The sequence below is a fragment of the Pseudorasbora parva genome, chromosome 22, assembly GCF_024679245.1.
Source record: "Pseudorasbora parva isolate DD20220531a chromosome 22, ASM2467924v1, whole genome shotgun sequence".
NCBI lineage: Eukaryota > Metazoa > Chordata > Actinopteri > Cypriniformes > Gobionidae > Pseudorasbora > Pseudorasbora parva.
In genome coordinates, this window is record NC_090193.1 from 33,671,723 (window position 1) to 33,685,620 (window position 13,898).

General features: G+C 34.3%; 2 protein-coding genes across 2 annotated transcripts in view; one reads left to right on the forward strand and one right to left on the reverse strand.

Moving 5' to 3' along the window:
* Nucleotides 1–3,816: 3,816 nt before the first annotated feature.
* gpx1a (glutathione peroxidase 1a) lies at nt 3,817–6,074 on the reverse strand. Its single transcript, XM_067431583.1, has 2 exons — nt 5,747–6,074; nt 3,817–4,583 (listed from the first exon to the last, which is right to left on the reverse strand). Exons 1-2 carry the CDS (start codon nt 5,969–5,971, stop codon nt 4,233–4,235), a joined length of 576 nt encoding a protein of 191 aa, XP_067287684.1. The 5' UTR covers nt 5,972–6,074; the 3' UTR covers nt 3,817–4,232.
* Nucleotides 6,075–7,364: 1,290 nt separating this feature from the next.
* The window catches only part of LOC137058548 (testis-expressed protein 264 homolog), a 57,139-nt gene continuing 50,605 nt past the window's right edge, over nt 7,365–13,898 (forward strand). The window contains exon 1 of the mRNA XM_067431839.1: nt 7,365–7,849. Within this exon, the coding sequence (XP_067287940.1) occupies nt 7,592–7,849 (258 nt within the window). The 5' untranslated portion in view covers nt 7,365–7,591. The remainder of the gene's footprint in view (nt 7,850–13,898) is intronic.

Sequence of the window (13,898 nt, forward strand, 5' to 3'; positions counted from 1 at the left end):
TTTTAGCAAAGATTATTTTTATTAGGCTACCAGGCAGTAATATAGTAATAATTATCTTCAAAGTCTTTGAATGGAGCAGTGTTATATCGTGATAATAGCCTACCATCTTTTTTTGGACATATTTTTAAGATTATGCCACTTTTTTTGTTGTTTATCGTGTAAAAATGTTTTGGCCCTTTGACCTGTATTGTGCAGATACAGTTCACTAAAAAAGCACCACTTGCCAATATAGTAGTTTTCAGTGTGAATTTTGATGAGCTGTATGTGCTTATTTTGTAACATATTGTTCCTAATTAATTTAAATCAATAGAGACATGTCAACCAAGATAAGAAAATGTAGACGAGGCCTTGCGGCAGCTTTGGATCAGGCAGCAGAAGAGGTTCCCTATGGCTCATCGTCGTCTCCAGACAGTGTCTCTTCTCAGCATAACTACAGCCTGGTTACAATATCACACAACGACACATATCTATTTGACCACTGGACAGAGAGGCCAGACTACATGTGTTTTAGGTGCGTATACACTGATACATGTGCTGCAGCTGTCCTGATTGTCATGTCTGCCACTAATAATTAGGCCGTGTTCTATAAATAGGAAGGAAGACTTTTTATGCTGCACACAGTTTGCAAAGATGCGAGATCTACATGGGCTGCTCGGTCAGTGATTTCACCAAGGGTCAAAATCATGTCAGGTGTGACAGTCATGCCAACTCTTGTGAATAATCCCCTCCTCTATTTTCAGACATACAGATCTTGGAGGATCTCGTGGCAAAGCTGGAGTTTGAAAATGAGCTGAACTGCGTCTGCAGTAGATCCTTCCGGAGTAAAAACCCTGAATCCTCAGAAAATGCTAATAGTGATATGGAAGAGGGAGGTACAGATCACGATAATGGAGAATATTCCTTCTTGCTGGACACGATTCTTGAGATTGAGCGGGACGGTGACTTCCCTGCTGACTGCGATGTCAGTTCTTTGGAGCTGGATTTACATTTAGTTTGATGATCTCAAGCATTTTATGTTATACTTTCCTGTTCCGAGGGAATTAGATCATTTTTAAAAGAAAATATGTGCTTTAAAAATGTGTATGGTACTCATTGGGCATTTCATAACGTATGTTTGTATAGCAGAGCTCATAGAAATACAGTATATGCATGTCTTTCTCATCTACTCCTTGTTTAGATTATTGCTTAGATTATCATAAAGGATGCATGGATCTATACACTGTATAAAATTATTTACACTCTAAAAAATGCTGGGTTAAAAACAACCCAAGTTGGGTTGAAAATGCACCGACCCAACAATTGGGTTGTTTTAACCCAGTGGTTGAGTTGTTTTAACCCAGTGGTTGAGTTGTTTTAACCCAGTGGTTGGGTTAAATGTTGCTTAGGACAACCCAATTGCTAGGTAAAAACAACTCAACCATTGGGTTAAAACAACTCAACCACTGGGTTAAAACAACCCAATTGTTGGGTTGGTGCATTTTCAACCCAACTTGGGTTGTTTTTAACCCAGCATTTTTTAGAGTGTAGAAAAAAACTTACCTGGTTGCATTAAAATTTTGAGTTCATTGAAATAAAATTTTGAGTTAATACAATGAAATTTTTTTTGAGATTCAACAACCTTTATTAAAATATTATTAAAAGATTTTGTAAGCATATTGGGTATTGTGTGTGTTTTATTTCTGATGACACAGTGAAACATGCCAAATAGTGCTATTTACATGATTTATCAAATTTTTAATGTGATTTAGATACAATAATATTTTGAGTTTCTAATTATTAAACAAATTTCTTTCATTGTATCAACTCAAATTTTTAATTTCAATAAACTCAAAATTTTCAGGCAACCAGGTTACTTACTTTTTTAAGTTAAATCAACAAAAAACAGCAAAAAATGTTTACAGTGTAGTTTTTTTTCTTTGTTATTGTTTGTTTTTTTGTTTAATATGTATATACTTAAAAACTAAATAAAATACTCATGTGTCATGGGCATTGGCTTTAAAAATATTATTGTTGTTCAGAATGGTAGAAATATTGCTATTAATCTATACAATTTTCATTATTGTTATAATATGTATAATACTAAGAAAATACTCATAGGTCATTGGCTGTAAACGCATTGTCCAGTTTACTTAATCATATTATTTTTTATCTACGCAACACAACTGTGTTTCTTTTCTAAACGTGAAAATGATTTTTGCTGAAACTGTAGTTCCCAGCATGCTTTGTTTGGGACTTCACTCTAAAAATGCTGGGTTAAAGACAAACCAAGTTGGGTTGGAAATGGACAAACCCAGAAATTGGGTTGTTTGAACCCTAAATGGACCCATTCAAACAACCCAATTTCTGCGTTTTTCCATTTTCAACCCAACTTGGGTTGTTTTTAACCCAGCATTTTTTTAGAGTGTTGATGTGAAGACTAAAATTGTGGAACTTAAGTGTTATTTTATGTTTTTTGGACAAAATTATAAAGAATATGCCATATTCGTTATGTGTTATTGCTGGCTAATATAAAGCTAGTTAGTACAGTTTTATAAATCAGACAAGTGACCACAAAAATATTTTAAAAAACCAAAATAAACTTTGATTTGATTAAAGAGGCAGGGTGTCAAGTCCCCCTCTGCACACTGTTGTTACCGAGTCATATTAAAATCATTTTTAGACTACTCAATTGGGTTACTTAAAAATGACTTAATTCCATGATGTTGAAGTTATGTGCAAAAAGTATGTATGTTTAACTTAATTGAGTCATGTTGAACCGATGTAAATGACTAAATCATGTAAATCTAACACACCTTTTTTCAGTGTATAATATATATATATATATATATATATATATATATATATATATATATATATATATATATATATATATATATATATATATATAATACTCATGGGACATTAACAGCAAATTTTATTTTATTAAATAAAATACTCATAGGTCATTATAGGAGTAAAAATATTACCTTTTGTTCAGAATGGTAGAACTATTTCTATAGGCCTATGTAGTTTTATTTTTCATTATTTTTTGTTATAATATTGTTATTTATAAAAGTAAATAAAATATTCATGATCATTGGCGATAAAAACTATTATTTTTGTTTAAAATGGTTACTTTTGATCTATACAGTTTTCACTACTTTTATTTTATTTTTTGTTATAATATCTGCATATAACACTAAATAAAACGTTTATGTGTCGTGGGCATTAGCTGAAAAAAAATATTTTTGTTCAGAATGGTAGAAATATTAGCATTAATATAGTGTTACATTTTTATTTTATTTTCATTATATAAATTCTCATGGGTCTGTGGTGAGGTAGGCGAGCGAGACGTGGGAGTGAGCGAGAATGAGCGTCACCTCTGCGAGGCACACCGGTCTCGAGTCCTCTCATGAGGGAGCTCGGAGGCATGAAGGACACCAGTGAAGGACGAGAGGACCAGGCCTGGACTTACGTTGTGTTGTGTGTACGTTTTATGTGTGTGGACTGCCCGCGTTATTCCCATATCAACGAATTGCTGCAGGGTCATAGCAGAACATATATTTTTTAAAATTTTTAGAATAGGAGACATTTTCTATAGATTTTTATTTTTAATATCTATTTATTTTTTGCTGCAGATTTTGGCCTATAAAAATATTAAACAACAATGAAAATAGTGTGTCATTCTGATTAGGTGAATGTCTATATTCCACAGAAGCATGACATGACAATACTTCAGTGTTTTTTTGCTTGGTCATGCTGACACAGGATTCAGATTTCTGCTGATTATTAAAACCAATATTATTTAGAGTATAAATAAGTGGGCATTATAACATAGTACTGAACTTTTTAAAAAGGCATGCACAGTTGGGGGAAATAATCTCATGCGTGACTTGAAAGACAAATGTGGAAGTGAAAATGTGTCTTATTAACTGCTTCTGTTTTTTTCAGTGTTGTAATGTGAAATAAGGAACAATGGGATTTTTTTAAATGTTTATTTTCGTTTAACAATTGAAAGATAAAACCTGAGCAGTGCAGTTCATGGATAAAATACAACTATTATAATAAACGTTTACAGTTACATCAGAAACTTCCCTCAGAAAGGTTTAGGAAGCATCTTCATTAGATAAACAGTCTAAAAAACAGTCACACTTTAATCATGTCTGCACAGTCGGCCTGTATCAAACAATTTTATTTTAGAAGCAACGGCTTCATTCGATATGCAACGGACGGTCTATCTTGCACGGCCAGGTTTACTTCCCCCTTTTAAGAAGCTCTTTGATATCCGCTTCAATGTCGCTGGTGAGGAACCTTCTGCTGTACCGCTTGAACGGTTCCCCGTCCGGGCCGATGAGGAACTTCTCAAAGTTCCAGGAGATGTCATTCCTGCACACGGGACTCCAGATGATGCATTTGGGATCGCCCATCAGGGACACAGCGTCGTCACTGGGCTGAGGCAGCTTCTCCTTCAGGAACACAAACAGAGGGTGGGCGTTCTCACCGTTCACTTCCAGCTTCTCCAAAAGCTGAAATTTGGGCTCGAAGCCATTTCCAGGACGGACGTACTTCAGAGACCGCAGGATTTCATCATTCTTGCAGTTCTCCTGTTAAGTGATTAAAATTGCACAATATGTTATGCAATTATGCAGATAACAGCATATGAGCATGAAATCAGTTAATAGTCAAGTTTGTCCATAGCAGAGGTCAGCAACCCTTTGAGATTGTGAAATATTTTTATCAAAGCAAATATCAAAGCATTATCAAAGCAAACTGCTGAAAGCTTTCCAGATATACAGAAATTAAGAAGATAAGAAAAAGAACTACGTTTCTTATGCTTATCAAGCTTGAATTTATTTGATCAAAAATACAGAGAGGAAGACAAAAAGAAAAAACAGTAGGCTAATTTTGTGATATTATTACTATTTAAAATAATGGTTTTCTATTTGAATATACTTGAGTATTTTATTTAGTATAATAAAAACATATATATAATAACAAAAAATAAAATGAAATGAAAACTGTAGATTCAAATGAATATTTCTACCAGAACAAAAATAATATTTTTACCACCAATGACTTTCACAATATTACACAACTTTTACATTTCACAATTCATTTTAATTGCTGTTTTAATTTTTTACAGGCACATTATATATATATATATATATATATATATATATATATATATATATATATATATATATATATATATATATATATAAATGTAAAAAAAACTGTTAAAATGAATATTGCATATTTAATATATTTTAAAGGGATAGTTCACTTTAAAATGAAAATTCTGTCATCCTTTACTCACCTTAGAGTTTACACTTAACTGGAGCCATTGACTTCCACAGTATTTTTTTTTTCCTACTATGGAAGTCAATGGCTCCAGTTAAGTGTTTGGTTACTGACATTCTTCAAAAAATCTTCCCTTGTGTTCAGCTGAAGAAAGAAATTCATACAGGTTTGAAACAACTTGAGGGTGATTAAAGGATGACAGAATTTTCATTTTAAAGTGAACTATCCCTTTAAGTAGTTAAAATATTACAAATATTTACAATATATAACCAATATATTGTTTAAATTTAATAAAACATATTTTTCACAAATATTAGGCTAATACATGAAGAAGAAAAATATATAAAAAGAATGTATCTGATCAAAAATAGATATTAAATGTATCCTGTAAATCATCAAAGAGTAGACTACAGACAGACAAAAAATGAGTGGCTGGGGAATGGCCCATTACTGTTGGAAGTCTCACCTGATGTCCGAACTGGTTGCAGGGAGCGCCCAGAATAACCAGCCCCTGGTCAGCATACTGGCTGTGGAGCTCGTTCATCTGAGTGTAGTCCCTGACTGTTGTGCCTCAAAGCGACGCCACATTTTCAATAAGCACAACTTTACCTTTGAGAGACGAAAAATTCAGGAGGTCTCCTGACAAAAGCTTGGCGGACAGATCATAAAACTTCTTCATGGTCCCTGCCATGCTCGAACACGCCGTTTACTCTAAAGTTCGAAAAGCGAAACTCTGTTTTATCAACGAACCTTGAGTTGAACCTTGAGTCACAGGAGAGGGAGGGAACTGCGTAAATACAATTCAAGGAAGTGCATGCGGGGACAGCATGAAGGTAAACAGTGTTAAACACCGCCATCTTCTGTCAAACAACGGCATTCTTTCCGTACAAATGAACGTTTATGTTTTAATTTGAACTTCAGTCCGTGTGGACATTAGCGGTAAAAATAGTATGGTAATGATAGAAGAAATATTACTTCTAATCTATACAGTTTTAATTAAATGTTTTATTATAACATCTTTTATTCTACTTATTGTACTAAATTAAATAGTAGGCTAATGGGTAATTGGCTGTAAAAAAAATATTGTTTTTGTACAGAAGGGTAGAAATATTAGGCTACTATTAAATTAATAGTAATTTTTACCATTCTGTACAAAATTAAAATGAAAAAATGTATAGATTAATAGTATTAATCTATACATTTTTAATTTTATTTTTATTATAATATATATTATATATAATTATTATAAATATAATAGTCATGGGTCATTGGCGGTAAATAAAATATTATTTTTGTTCAGAATGGTAGAAATATTACTCTATACAGTTTATTTATTTATTTATTTATTTATTTATTTTGTTAGAATATCTATATATTTACAATACCAAATAAAATACTCATGGGTCATTTGTGGAGCCGGTGATCGAGTCTTGAGACCGGTTCAGTCCAAGTGAACCATTAATTCAGTTCAGTCCGGTTTTGTGAACCGATTCGATCTGTTCATTAAAATTATCCTAGAAAGATTCATTAACAAATTGAGTCCCTATTTATTCTCTTCTGTGCAAATTAATAAAATAAAAAAGAAACATAAAAAGCTTAATATAAACAAAGGACAGCCCAAGGTAAATACTTCATAAAAGTTACAGATCTATCACATGTCTAATTTGCGTGTTCAGTTGGTTTTTACATGTATGTTTGCGTAAAGCCAGTTCGAACCAAATAATAAATTAATAATAATAATAATAAATTTTATTTATAATGCACTTTATATTAAACAAAATCTCAAAGTGCTACAGAATTTAAAAAAAAAAAAAAACAATGAACAACAATAAATAAATAAAACCGAAAAATAAAATAAAATAAATTAAACAAATACCATCAACCCATCGGAATACAAATGTGAAACATTTAAACTATTTCGAAAACCTTTCTTTATTAAATTATGAATGACTTATATATTTTTTAAATGTGTTACTAACGTTTTAGACACGACACTCGCTTTTATTTAAGCGGTAATAATCTCCCACCCGTGTAAGTAGCGAATGGTTGCGTCCAGGAAGCTCGAGCGCGACCCGTTCTGTGTATAAGGAAGTGAATCTGCGCTTCTGAGTGTGTTGAGTGCCATCTTCAACTAAGTTTTGATTTCTAGTCAAATCCTCTCATCTGAGTCAATTTTATATGTAACCAATGCAGTCGCTCTGCAAAACCCACACAGCCTGGATGGTTTGCTGAATAAATGAACTAAAGAGTCTGTTATTTTCGTTAAAAGCAGCTCTTAACACTTTAACTCACAATACAGCACTCAGCTGACATGTGGGAATGGCAGATTTTAAGTCTCATAGGCTTTATCTGTCTAGTCCTTTTTCTCATAGCTGTCAGTTATATTTTGTATTCTGGACTGACCAGTGAAATTCAAATCAGGACTGGTTTACCCCCGGTCAGGAGCATCACTATAGCCTATAAATACAAAGTTGGACCTTATAAACACTCTGGGTCACTGTTCAAAGAGAGCTGCAGCATTGGACCCAAGCTGTCCTGCATTGGGATCTTCTATGATGATCCAAAGAAGGTGAGTAGACTAGAATGAATGAGGACACTAGTGTACCTTGATGGGGATTGTATGATTGATTGATGGGTATTGTTTTACTTCTGTAATGATTAATTGTAATGTTTCACCGTTAAGACCAAACTAAGTGTGACAGGTGAATCGGTGGTTGAATTACAGCAAACAGTAACTGATTCAAGATAAGCTAAAAGATGTACTTTTTTTCCATTTATGAATGTGTGTGTGTGAGTGTATTTGTGTGTGTATTTGTGTGTATATATACGGTACACTATACACACTTTATATTATATATATATACAGATCAGGCATAACATTATGTGAAATGACCATATATTGTTCTAAAGCCACGTGTTGCCGCTTTTGGCGTTGGACAGGGGTCAGCATGGGCACCCTGACTGGTCTGCAGCTATGCACCCCCAAACACAACAAACTGATGCACTGTGTATTCTGACACCTTTCTAACAGAACCAGTATTAATTTCTTGAACAATTTGAGCTACAGCTCCTTTGATCGATCAGACCACACGGGCCAGCCTTCACTTCCCACGTGCATCAATGAGTCTTGGCCATGACCCTCACCACTGTTTCTTCCTAGGACCACTTCTGATAGATACTGACTACTGCACCCCACAGAAGCTGCAGTTTTGGCTGCAATTTGGCCCTTGTCAAACTCGCTCAAATCCTTACGCTGGCCCATTTTTCCTGCTTCTACCACATCAACTTTTAGGGAAAAAAATTCACTTGCTGCCTAATATATCTCACCCAACAGGTGCCATGATGAAGAGATAATCAAAAAAAAAAAAAAAAATATATATATATATATATATACACACACACACATGTTGTAAGTGTTAGCACCTTACATTCAGGAGAAAATACTGCACGTTAATTGCATTGTTATTTGAGCTGTATTAATTTGCATTAATTTTTGTATATTGCAAAGATAGTAAAATCACCTGCAGAACACATTTAAAAGGTACATAGAGTACTTCAGCTTGTTATTCCCACAGCCTTTAATAACTCTCATTATTTCTGACTAATACACACATCATGTGTAAATAACACAATTATATTAGTAGCTGTGAAGTCTGAGTTGTGGCTTCAGAGAAACCTGCGCTTCCTGTTTTTCTGAACGCTCAGTATGCAGAGATCAGCCTCAGCACATCTAACACATTACACATGCATTAAACTTTAATTCCCTCATGAAAGTAAATGGGTTCAATTAGTTTAGTGAATTAATTTCATTTAAGTTTGCTGTTTAGTTTGCTTGGCGCTGTAATACATAACATTTCGACCGCCATCTGTGTATGAATTGGTGAATGTGAGGCAAAATGTAAAGCGCTTTGGATGGCCATAGGGTCTGTTGAAAGCGATATATAAATGCAGTCCATTTACCATTTCTCCTTAAGTAGGCAAACCACTTACAAAAGTCTCACGAGGGCATTTTAGAGAGTATTAAAGATTTTATGCACACTTTCTGATATTTGTTCTATTCAGGTTTATCCATTTATAGCTATTTTATTGTTTTTTTATATTGAAAATTATAATTTCTATTAGCAAATGTCCATAGATATTTGTCCTCATACACCACTAGATGGAGGTGTTGATATATATATATATATATATATATATATATATATATATATATATATATATATATATATATATATATATATATATATATATATATATATATATATATATATATATATATATATATATATAATGTCATGTTCTGCTCTAATGTTTATGCTTTTGACCATGTGGGGGGTGTGGAATATGTTTGTATGTTCTGATCATTTTATATAATTAGTTTATCAGTTATTGTGTGGCTCTTTTCGCATATTATCTCATTTTATCATATATAATCATGATAAATGTTGGTACATATTCTATTTTGCCTGCTGTGCACATTTTATTGTATCACGCTGTGTAAATGCATCATTACTAAAGCCATAGAATTAGTCATGGCTATTAAAACCCGTTTTGACTGATTATGTTTTACATGTATTTGTGGCAGAGGTGCTCTTATACCAAAGTAAAAAGTGGTAACATTAATGGAATAGAACAAAAACACTTAGCTTAATGTAGTTCCAAACCAGTCTGACAAGACATTGAGGTGCTTTGATGATAAATTGAAAGGTTAAGTTGATATACACCAGAATGACTCGTAAACAAATCTTTCCAACCAGTTTTATTAAGCGAATCAGCCAATTGATTCTCAAGATCTTACTCAAAAGAATGATTTACTCATGAATCTGGCATCGCTCCTTTTAAAGCTTGAATGTTTCAGTTCAACTTCAAAAGTTTGGCATTCTTTTTAATTGCTTGGGAAAGACCACATTAATCCAAAATCTTTCTTGTTCCAAGAAGAAAATCCTCTAAAAATGAGACCATTTATGTTTCACATCGGAAAAAAACATCGCTACAACTTCTGAAAGTGACCAGCAGTGTTTTAGCAACAAAAAAAAGTCACAAATCTGACAATATGATTTTAACATCAATGTAAACAAACAAAGAATGTAATGCCAATACTTAAATACGAAAAACTCTTTGCTTGACTTGGTAATATTTATAATCAACCTAAAACTTAACATCAAGAACATCCAGGCAAACAAAGACTCCTGAACTAGGGGTGGATGATTATTATTATTTTTTTTAAATTTATTTGTTATTAATAATAACATCTAAAAACAGTAGTCTTCACATGAATTAAATACACACTGATGCATAATAAAGATAAAAAAGGTTATTCAACCAAGAGCACAAGAGCACCACACAACTTCTTTTGGCAGGTTTACTTTACAACGGCAGGTTTACTGTATTAGCCACCTGTCACTTTAAGATCTAATGCACGGATCCCATTGACACACATTTGGTTTCTTTTCCCAACTGATATCGTTCACTTAAAGCATAACCAACATGAATACTTGTCAAGAGAGCCGATATAACTGTGTGTGTGTATACTATATTCACAATGTTGAAGTTGCCTATTAAAATCATTGAGATATTGCGTGCCGTTGCGATATGCATATTACGATATGTACATTTGCGATATTTCGATAATTTATATATTGCACAGCTCTAATTCTGATGTTGTCTGTCTTCACAAATAGTTGAGAATGAGGATGCAGAAGTAGCCGATTCAAAACGGTTTAGTTTTGAATTTAGAAAAAAGCACTGAGGTTATTATTGCATGAACCTGAGTATGGACCTTTATCCCAGAATGTCATAAAGAGGAAAGCAGAAAGGGTAAAATCTGTCAGAGTGGATGCCCAATACATGCTCCGCTTGACCTTAGTAGCCTTACACTTTTAGGGAATATAAATGAGCTCATAACACAACTTCTGGGACTTTTCATCTGACCTTCAGTGGCTCCAGTTGCCCCATGGGTTAAATTAATTTTTCATGTTGTTTAGTTCTAAAAAAGTTTGCAACAGTGGGGTTTTGGAATGTATTTATATTTATCTATTTATGCATTTATCTGGCAAAAAAAAAAAAACTCAACAGAAGCTGTTGCAAATGGAGGTTCAGTAAATATCTATTTTTCTGTAGCAGAGGCAGAGCAGAAACCCTCCATTCTGTTCGAGAAGATACTCAGTTTGTGTAGGTTGACGGTGTTGCTGGAATTATTTCTTGGCTCATTTGACAAGAATATCTCTTGGTTTTCCTGTTTGTGCACAAGACCTTCTTGATGCAGAACTTGCATCATCACATTTCTCACACTTCCAGCCCACCTTTTTCTCAAGCGGTCAAATCCGTTTTCATAGCGCTAATGTGTACTCAACCTCCCACCAGAAAGCCCTCCTGGAATGGAGTCGGACTCTTGAGTGACAGCTCGGCCTTACTTTCAAAGCCTCATTGTCACCGACAGACTGTTTTTTTCCTTCCCCAAGTCTCCAATTAGCAACTGTCCAAAGCTCCACGCATACAGCCATGGCCAAGTCCTGATCCAGTTCAGCTAATTGGCATAATGATCTCAACTCGTTAAGAGAGGAGCCTGGGGTGCTAAACCCGGAGGTCAGAAGCTCCCAAAGGCTGCTGATACAAAGTAGAGAGAGGCAGGAACAGGATTGGAAACAATGAACTCCTCTGGGATGAAAGATTTTTCCAAAAGGATTGGTGTGACTGCCCGGCTCCCTCAATTTCGAATTCACTGACTGCTACTGTAGTCTGCAAACCCTCAAGCTTTTGGGAACTTCCTCTCATCAGGCCAAACAATGCGGTGGAAGTGGAAGCCCATGGGTCTGAAGATGGTTGCCATGGATAAGAAGAGCCGTGAAGACTTCTTCACATGCTGGATTCTGTGAAGGGCCATGAAAGGCATTCCAGTCCCTAAGTGACGGAGAGTTTTAGGGTTTGCACTTTCTCTGTTCTCTATGTCGGCTTTTTGAGAGTCAGTCAAAAAGATGAAAAGGAAAAAATAGGCACAGTTGATATTTGTGGCGAAGGCTTTTAGAGTAGGTGATGGTGACTGCAGAATTGTAATTTCAGAAGAATTTCTGCTGGATGCTTTTTGGTGCTAGCATTGCCCATTCCATAGCACAAGAGAAGGGATTTCCAATGGTTCTGTGATGGTCTATAATATTAAGACAAAATTTGATGACATATGTCAGCATGTTCCAATACTGCACTATCAGAGAAATGTCCAAAAATGTTATATTTAGGACTCTTTACCACATAAGGGTACATATGAGTAGCTTAAAGGGTTAGTTCACCCAAAAATGATAGAAAATTCTGTGATCATTTACTCACCTTCATGTCATTCCAAACACTGTTACTAACTAAAAATGATTAAAAATAATGTTTCGTAAAAAAAACCAAAAAACTTTTAGTTAAACCTAAAAAAACAAAATGCATCATTTGGTTGATGCGTTAAAATGACATACTAAAATTACTAAAAACTAAAACTGAAATAACAAAATGGATGCTATATAGAAATATATATTAAAAATAAAAAGTAATCAAATAAATGACGAAAAGCACAGCAGAATTAATAAAAAATGAATGTAAAATGCAAATTGAAAATGTGAAAACAAATGTTAAAAATAACAATGGTTCACAAACGTTTTGACTTTAGTCCCTCTGTGGAACACAACACCTATATTTTGAAGGTAATTGGGATTGAAAACAACCATTGACTTTCATTAAATGGACAAAAAAGTCCAGCAGGACATGATTGATTAAAGAATTTGTGGGTGAACTATTAACCTGTGAACCTTCAATGGTACCATTAGGTATTAATTTTCACCCTTTAAAGTACAAAAGTGTGTCTTTGAGGGTACGTCCCCAATGCTAAGCTAAAAGTACTTTTTTTTTTTTTTTTTACATATTTTTCTGGCAGTCTGACGTACTGTTACTCAAAAGTTTGTATTTTAAAATCACCAATGAATATGGTACACACTTTTCAAGCTCAGAAGCACATTGTGTGTTCTGTGATACCAGGAAGTTAACTACAGAATTTTGATTGACGCTAATTGTATGTTCTGTCTTGCTGAGATGCCTTTAACTCATGTCAAAGATAGGCCCTAACTGAGGGTTTTCTGTCCTCAGTGACTGAATTATTTGATGAGCTTGATAGCTTATTTTGATCATCTTTACAATCATCTTTCTCTCCTGATGAAGACTGACTTGAAACAGAAAAGATAATTTGCTAAAACAAACTTCCGTTTTCAGTAAGGAGATTAAGCATCCTGTTGTCAACAGACGTCTTAAAACAGAATTCCAACTGGCTCTCGCCATCAAAACTATTAGTATTTTCGCTGCGTCCTGGCTGTCTGAGGATGGCAGGAACATGAAAAGGCAGTCCACTGTGAAGATGCGGATAGCGGCAGTGACAGCGAGGGGGAAGGGAAAATGCGAGAGCTTTTTAAAGTGCATCTGAAGTGATGAATAAATGAGTCTGCCTTCTAAGGTATTTTGGAGTCGATTTCCCAGAGGACTTCTGCAACACCGTAACCTCAGTGACATTTTCGCAAATTTGCCTGAAATGGATTTGACTGCTGCTTGACAAGTAAAAACGACAAAAGTAAAAGCGAACCGCTACGCTGACA